The sequence below is a fragment of the Clinocottus analis genome, unplaced genomic scaffold (assembly GCF_023055335.1).
Source record: "Clinocottus analis isolate CAN_PGR_092001 unplaced genomic scaffold, fCliAna1.0.p SCAF_22, whole genome shotgun sequence".
Taxonomy (NCBI): domain Eukaryota; kingdom Metazoa; phylum Chordata; class Actinopteri; order Perciformes; family Cottidae; genus Clinocottus; species Clinocottus analis.
The window spans coordinates 12037748-12046901 of record NW_027175954.1 but is presented as its reverse complement, the minus strand read 5'-3'; the positions used below and the strand labels follow the sequence as shown (position 1 = coordinate 12046901).

Genomic DNA, 9154 nt, shown 5'->3' with positions numbered 1-9154 from the left:
AATTTTTCAAAAAATTTTTTTTTTTTCTTCTGTTGGACTGGACACTGTGGCGGGCCGGGTCGTATGTTTGACACCCCTGATTTAGATGATGCAGTTTTCCTTTCAACTTTTCCAAATATAAATTTAAACGACAAGAATTTTCAACAGTTCAATTAAATGACTTTGAACTGTAAAATGTTTCAGTAGGTATTTTGCCTTTTCTATATTTTCAATAATGATTTGCTATTTATTTATATATTCATCTATTCCGCTATTTTCAGCTATATTAATATATTCAGCTATTTTTACATATATTCAGCTATTCTTTCATTTTCAAATATATTTAGCTATATTTAGCTAATTTAAGCTATATTCCACTATGTTCCGCTATATTCAGCTATTTCTTTCAAATATTTCAGCTATAAGCTTCAGCTTTTTGCATTCCAACGCATTTTCAGCAGGAAATGCTCTTTCTAGTTTGTCTTCGTTCTGCACACAAAGCTACATCTTAGAAGACACACCAAGCAGCAAGGTATTTGCCTGTTTCTCAGCACATGTGCCACAATTGGCACTTATTAGGCTGAAAGGAGGTTTCAGCACAAAGAGGTTCCCCAGAACTACGATTAACTAATTTACTTTGCATGTTATCGCCGACAAACCGTAAACTCATCTGGATGTAAATGTTGCACGTGTCTCCAGAGTTTTTCCCCCTTTCTGCACGAGACAGCTGCAGCACCTTCCAGGGTTTTGTGTATTTATCCCCACTGATTTTCTCTTCTTGTTCTCAGTGAGGGGTGTTAGTTTGGATCAGTCATTTTCTCTCTCTGATTTCATAATGTGGGTGCAGACAGGCCTACTGGGATTATACACAACAGTGATTAAAGTCTACACAAATAAACTTGATGTGACTTGTTTTAACTCCTATAAGGCAAGAGAACCTTGGGACCCACATACTGAACATATTGGTCTTTGGCATTTGGCCTACACATATAGTTCTTCAAACCACAAGAGGCTTATGAATTGTTTCCCTTCAAAAAGACGATGGAGAAAACTATGTATAGAAGTCCTCAAAGAGTCTAGAATAATACAGACAGGAATGAACTTTGATTTGTGTGGGCCACTTAGAGTTTGACACTATGCCCGTATGGGAACATGCTAGGAGATGAGAACATTGATATCACGCTCATGAGTGACACTAAACATGAAGCCAGTAACCGGTTAGCTTAGCTAAACTTAGCACAAAGAGTGGAAAAGATCTGACAACTATTTCCCTATATTATTATTTGTATACTTAAGTTTGTTGTCTGCATAAAACATACTGTAGATAAAACCTGTAGATTAGAGGACTTTAGAGGTGTTTTGACAGAGCCAGGTTAGCTGTGTAGTCAGTCTTTCTGCTGAGCATCGCCGACTTTCTTTTAGTTTTGGGAGACTCGTCTGACTGCTACAATCTGCAACATGTGTATGAAACATTGTCAAACTGACAGTCATGTTGTGAGTTCACGTTGTAACAGTTCACACATCTAATAGGGGTCAGATGCTCCATCTGTCTATCTAAGTATTTGTGATCTATCTCCATTTCTGTAAGTAGATTATAGGCGTTTTGGGACCAAACAGGGACTGAGAGGAACCACCCATCGAAGCCTGGTACACTACAAACCTTCACAGCGTTTTTTATGTTTGCACTCTCACCACCAATAGGAATGCTGAAGTGACGTAAACCATTCAGCACAGCTTGCACACATACTTTTTGCAATTTCAGTGTACATCTGTGTCTTCGGCTCAGTGAATGTGCTTCATGCTACTGGTTTAGCCTTTATTCTACTGGGTTAGCTTGCTAAGCAGAGGCTTAAACACCTAACTGGTTTTTGGTTGCATTTGCTCATGCTCAATCACCGTACTCATGGATCCTCTCGTGCTGGAAGGGAACCTACTTTCAATGTGCCGTTTTAAGAACAACAATTGTTTCTAGTTTCTAGTTCTTTGCCAGTTCCTCCACAAAAAGGTGAAGGATTCTTAGAACGAAGCTCTTAGGACTAAGAAAAGGTTCCTCCAGTCAGAAAATGCCTTATGTAAATACAGTAGAGTATACACACAGTACATAATAAGCATGATTTACTTCTACGTTTGAGAAGTCACCCAATGTGCCTCTGTCACCTCCCCCCAGCTGACGGCAGATGTTACACTAAAAGAGCAGGGAAATTTGCCAGAGCCCCACTCTGAGATGTGGAGGACGTGCACTCACGCACATACACACACACACACACACACACACACACACACACACACACACACACACACACACACACACACACACACACACACACACACACACACACACACACAGGATACAGGACTGAGGGGGGATGTTGAGTGTGATATGGTGAACAATGGACTCTGACGAATTCCCTTAAATGGGTTTGTCTGAAAATATGAAAAACAACCCTGGTTTGTGGTTCAAGGCTACACAATCTTCATGCAGCTGTCAATAAGTAACAACTTAAGTAATTACAGGCTCATTGTGTGGTCGACCTCAATGCCATTGCAATCAAATTACCTCTTACAATTCTCTTTTGCCTCTTAGTAACTGCTGGCGTAAAAACAGTTAATTACTGCAAATGATCATATTGCAAACCAGTGAGTAAATGTACATGACTGTGAGATTAAATGTTTCATTTGGATTACCTTGACTGTAACGCGGTCTTATCATCATGGTTCACACTGATGAAAGATATTATTTGCAAACAGCCTAATATAAATGTTGACTCATGGTGGGACGTTAAAACAATAACCCACCTTTTCTATTTGCATTAGGATACAAATGAATGTGGAGATCAAGGCCTGACTGCAGGTATATGTCAAAGCGAATGCAAGTCTTCATGCGGATGGAGACACAAGCACACACTAATAACACACTCCGAGAGAGCCCCACGGACCAACAGAGCCTCACACACAAACACCGAAGCAGCAACACACACTAGCACATACACACACATTCCATAACAGTTTCCTCACAGAAGTGGAAAGAAACCGGACCCTGGTCCTGAGAGGAAAACAAATGGAGGCTGTGCCAAGCTCCTGGCTGAACTGTAAAGGAAAACTCCCTCCTACCCTCTCCATGCCCCTCCCCCCAGCCAGACCCGCCCCTGGTCCAGCACTATATCAAGAGCCGGACACTCTTTATCATACTCCACAGTCCTGCTACAGTCCACAGCTGTATAACGGTCCTTTCTCCTCGTGTTCTCTCTTGACCAGCAGACAGCCAGCCAGCCTTGCATCATGTTTTACAGCCAAAGCATCAGCAGTGGTCCCCAGATGGTGAGGCAGAGCCGCAGCTACACATCGAGTTCTGCTCCCCACAAGGCTCACAGTGTGTCAGGATACAGCTTCAGAGGAAACCCACGTATTTCCTCTTCCAGCGTGCGCACTCTCTCCTCTGGGTATGGAGGTGGCATGGGAGGCGGCATGGGAGGCGGCATGGGCTTTGACCTGTCCAGCGCACTGGACCAGAGCACCGGGCACCTGAACGAGAAGGCCACCATGCAGAACCTGAATGACCGCCTGGCCAACTACCTGGAGAAGGTCCGCTCTCTGGAGGCGGCCAACTCCAAGCTGGAGGTGCAGATCAGAGAGTACTACGAGCAGAAGGGGCCTGCAGCAGAGAAGGACTACAGCAACTACTGGGCCATTATCAACGACCTGAAGGACAAGGTATAGCGAGTGACTGCCCCAGCAACCTGAAATCCAGACAAGTCAAATGTTTGTTGTGCTGTTAATGATTATCAAGGGAGGATGTTAAAAGGGTCATGCAAAGTAAAGTGTGTCGGCAGCATGCGTGACAATATGGCAGTGTTGTAACTGTGGGACTTCATAAGGTGATGTAGCTGAGAAGCACTGCATGGGAAGTTAACTGACATATTAGTGTATAATTCATAGCAAACCAATCTTTATCCTATGTCACTGCATTATCTCTTTTGAGCCTTTGCCCTCTGATAACTTTCTTTATTCTTCTCCTAAAGATTGCCGGCGCCACCATCGGCAATGCCAACATCCTGCTCCAGATTGACAACTCCAAACTGGCTGCTGATGACTTCAGAACCAAGTAAGCAGGAATCTTCAAATGTCTGAGGCCCTACCTTCATCTTCAAAAGGGGTTAAGGGTTGCAGTTGTCTCATATGTTTGTTCTCTACTCTCAAAAACTAATCAGATTCGAGCATGAGCTGATGATGCGCCAGTCAGTTGAGGCTGACATTGGAAACCTGAGGCGTCTACTGGACCAGACCACCCTGACAAAGGCTGACCTAGAGATGCAGATTGAGGGTCTGCAGGATGAGCTGGCCTACCTCAAGAAGAATCACGCAGAGGTAATGATCAATACTCTAATAATAATGATCAATGCGCACTGTGCGAACATGAATCAGGAGTCTTTGAAATGCTGCAAATAGATCATAATGCTGACCTCTATTCTATATATTTTGTTTAGGAGCTGGCAGCAATGCGCGCTCAGCTTACTGGCACAGTCAACGTGGAGGTTGATGCCGCACCCCAGGTAGACCTCAACAAAGTCCTGGACGAGATCCGCGCCCAGTACGAATCCATCACTGACAAACATCGCCGCGAGCAGGAGAGCTGGTTTAATGAGAAGGTGAAAAGACTTTTCCATAAACAATCAAACCCCACACGTTGCAAATGACTGGCTTTACTCCCTCAAATGTCTAACCTATAATTAAACATAATGATCTTGGGAACTAAGACGGTTAATCAGCAAGACTTCTTCATCTTCTTAACAACCGTGTCTGTTTCTTCTTGCTCTAGTCCACAACCCTTTCCAAAGAAGTGGCGAGCAGCACAGAGACAATCCAGACGTCGAAGACAGAGATCGGTGACCTGCGGCGCACAATGCAGGGCCTGGAGATTGAGCTGCAGTCTCAGCTCAGCATGGTGAGTAAAAATCTAAACAAAGCATCTGTTCAACATCCCACTGATCTTGCCTTATATGAGCAAAAATTCCTCCATCGTTGTCTTGTCTGAGGAAATGGAGAAACAGACAGAGACAGAGGGCCAAAGAGCATAAGGGAGGGGAACAGAAAGAGGCTTTATTGAAAGAATGAAGGGAGGGAGAGAAAGATAAGAGTGATGGGAGCTGTGGAGAAGGGAGGGAAGGGCTCAGTTTCTGGAACACATTAAAGAGCTTGAAGAAAGCTAAAGGAATGTTGAACCCAAAAAATCTACTCCCATGGATTATCTCCCAGCTGAAGTAAATCATGTTACACTCCCTGCTGGAAGCACAATACTCCTGAATAACAGTGGACGAACAGCTAAAAGACACATGCATTCAACACCAAGCACATATGCCTCTGCTAATCATTCCCTAACAAAGAAGAGATAATGCTTTAGGAAAATAGATATGCTTTTGTGTCTGTCAGACATATAATCCAGGGCGTGGTTCCAGACTGTAGCTTTAAATTGTCACAAAAGATTTACTACAGTAAACAGGTTTGCAAGTATGAACGTCAAACTATGTCTCAATTTGCGTGTGTGATGATCAGAGCCTTTATTCTTTGCGTCTGTCCACAGAAAGGGGCGCTAGAGAACACGCTGGCGGAGACAGACGGGCGTTACAGCGCCATGCTCGCCGCCTTCCAGAACACGATCAACATGCTTGAAGCTGACCTCGGCAACGTGCGCGGAAGCATCGAGGCCCAGGGCCACGACTACAAGATGCTGCTGGACATCAAGACCAGGCTGGAGCAGGAGATCTCAGTGTACAGGAGCCTGCTGGAAACAGAGGAGACCAGGTAGACACAATAATACAGGAGCATGGCCATTTGAGATCATTTAAAGTAAAATGCACAATTCATCGAGAAAATAATGCGTCAATTCACTCATTTTTCCTCTACTTTTCTATTCCCTTTCCCTCATTCTAGACCAAAAGGTACGTAACGTGTTTTACGAGACATTACATAACAGTAAAGCCAGTGAAATACGAGCCTGAAGTCATGCCAACTTGATTTTTTTCTTCTTCTCTTTTTCACAGGGGGCTCAAAGACCACAACCACAACCACCACTGTGCGCACTTCCAGCTAGAAGATCCAACTGGCAGGACGAGCTGGACTCAGACTCACACACACACCAATAAAATCTGATACACAAGACGACTGAAACTGTACTGAAAAAACCTAAGAAATGTTAAAAGTGAAGCCCGTGTTAAAATCTACAACATTTGCAATTTTAAAAGAAACCCCTGTGTGTGTGTGTGTGAGTGTGTGTGACCTGTCTGAGCAATAAATCTGCTAGTGGACACGAATTGCGTTGTTTCGTGACTTTTATGATCTTTCAGCAAAACAGACGACGTCTTTCTCAACAACATCGCTCTGTTTGTGTAGTCGTCATGGCAACGTTGCATTCTGGGAGGTGGGCTGCAGAACTGTTACACAACCGGGGTTGTTGTCAGGAAAAGGTGAACAATGGTTAAGAGCTCTGGACTGGAAAGCATTAGGGAATCTAAGGAATGACCGCACAGGGATGTTGAACTTGATGCTCTCAAAAAAAGAAAAGAGTCATCTGTGACCAAATAAAATAAATGAGCCTCAGGCCTTGGCCCGAGGAGTTTTTTTTTAAAACAACACACACCCAAATGGTTGACTAACCTTTGCCCTGGAGGCTTTCAACACAGTGCCACATGAAGTCAATGTAACTCATGTCACCTGGTAACAAGAACACGCGGGACTCAGGATAGAAATACTGAGTGGGAACGCAAACACTGACTGACTAAACAAAGAGAGTCTGTGTGGAAACAGGTGCTATCAGTACTGAACTTTGCCTTCTTTATGAGCGATGATTGATTGCAAATGACCAATGAGCTGTAATGATAAAATGTAGGGTGCAGTTCCTCGGGTGATGATGAACTAATATATACGTGTTATGTTCTTATGTTATGTTCAGTGTGAAAGAGAGGCAGGGAGTTGTTATGTTGGTGTGGTGTGTGGGGAGGAGAGAGTAACATTTGAGCCTTTGCACTCTGTCCAGGTCAGCAGTTACAGCTTTTAAAATTACAGTGAAATCCTGTCAAGAGTTCATAATTCTCAAATGATGGTGTAATGTCGGTTTTGGAGAAGAGAGAGATTATAGAGAGGATCAGCTTGCAAAATCCACCGCCCTCTGAGGAGCTTCACTCACCCATATTTGGACCTGTTTTGTTGCACACCGGCGTCTCTTCCACACTGTTATGATAGTTGATGACGGAGCCCTTCCAGTTATGCTTGTAATTTAACATTAAAGTCCAGAGCAAATGTCATGAAGTTCTTTGATGGTGACACGTTCGATGTATTTAGATGTTGTGCATTTTGTATTTTTAAGACTTTTCCTATGTATAAAATATGCCTTATATATATACTTGTTTCCGTTTTTTCTGTTTCAGATACAGTGCGGTACAACTGCTGAAGGTCATATGCACAGCAATGTTCATATACTTTGAACATGCATGTCAACAAAGACTATATTACATGAATCCGAAAAAGTAGACCAGAGCATATGATGTGGATTATGATGACATCATAATAAACAGTTTAGCATGAACAAAGGCATTCCTGGTGGATTCGGGGTTCAATAATGAACTGCACGGCGTCAAAAAAAAGGAAATATGGCTAATTTAATTTTTTTAAGAGTGTTACATGATAAGGTTGATACCACTGTGTGTCTGTGTACTAAATATGAGATGTTAGCCTAGCTTAGCATAAGGACCGGAAAAGTGCAAACTTGGCTCTGTCCAAATTGAACACATTCAGATATTAACACTCGGTATCTTGTAAAAATGACAGCGCGGGTGTGAAATAGACCTGCACATAACTGTAACTGATAACGAACTACATTTACTTGTCGTCATTGTAGTCTTTTTTCTCCATCAAGGCAGCTTAACATTGATGAATTTAAAGAGCTGGTTGATTTCCAAAGCTCACTGTCTGCTTTTTCCCTTTTTTTTTCTTTTTCTAATTGGAGTTATCCGTTTTATTGTGAGTTTTATGAATGATTGACAGCACCTCGCCCACATAATTAAAAGGATTTTCTTCAATTTGTTCAGGAGCCTCTGGGTGTAATATTAAGCTTGTCATCATGAAGAAATAAACTGTGACAAAATGTAAGTTAATGATGGATTAATAGATAAGGGGATCAGGGTAAGACGCAAAAGAAGCCGACACGGAGTAGTTCATTATTTACAGCATGAATAGGCAGACTGTCTGCACGTGGTTGCACAAAAGAATATGATAGGGAGCGGCGCCAATTTGTCAGCAGACATTTCTGTATTTTCTCCCTGTCATGGCTGTCTGCCATCAAAGACAGCCTGAAGGATAATTCAGAAAGAAGAAGAGGTTACGTACCTGATGTCTGGGAATACTTTCCACAGAGTTCAATTCAGTTCAATTAATGACAAGTTCCGGATACTTTGGATTCTTTCTCTTTTCTGCTTTCTCTTGCAACTATTGAAACAACAGTGATATGGACAATGTGTGTAACCTGTAACCAGTAACTAAAAACCTGTAAGCAAGTCACAGCATGTTTTTTTTAAGAGTTTATTGCTGCAGTGCGTTTTAAAATTCAGACATATACAAAAATCAATGCTGTATAAAGAAGGAAAATAGTCTGAAATCTTGGGAGGAACTCTCATTTTCTTTCTTGAGAACATTTGTCCTAATTTAATATGTGTATCCTAGATATGAAGCTGCCAGTTTGGGCTTAGTTTAGCACAACAACTGAAAGCAGGGCATGGTTGTTTGCTTCAGTTTTTGTATGTTTGTATGTATATATATATATATATATATATATATATATATATATATATATATATATATATATATATATATATGTATATATATATATATATATATATATATATATATACATTTTTGACTGTTTTGAAGAATGTCAAAAGCTCACTTGAACGTGGGCCTGCTGTAGTTCCATGTGGACTTTCTTAGTTTCAGCTTTCATATCAGTGAAATGTTTAGTTAAGTATTAGTCATATCTGCAATGGTTGAACCAGAAGCCGACGCCCATATCAGCAGGAATGTTGATGTGGAGAGAAGGAACATTCTTCACACGACTGGCGGACTCTATTCTGGAGCAGTGTTAGGTTTGACACACAAGCTGAGAGGAATGCCTAACCTCTTTGCTGGA

At 42.0% G+C, this 9154-nt stretch overlaps 1 protein-coding gene across 1 annotated transcript; it reads left to right on the top strand.

Annotated features, from left to right (window-relative positions):
* The first annotated feature begins 3180 nt into the window (after positions 1–3180).
* On the top strand, positions 3181–6287 carry LOC137792963 (keratin, type I cytoskeletal 13-like). Its single transcript, XM_068588815.1, has 6 exons — positions 3181–3690; positions 3999–4081; positions 4188–4344; positions 4464–4625; positions 4796–4921; positions 5558–6287. Exons 1-6 carry the CDS (start codon positions 3259–3261, stop codon positions 5780–5782), a joined length of 1185 nt encoding a protein of 394 aa, XP_068444916.1. The 5' UTR covers positions 3181–3258; the 3' UTR covers positions 5783–6287.
* The last annotated feature ends 2867 nt before the right edge of the window (positions 6288–9154 follow it).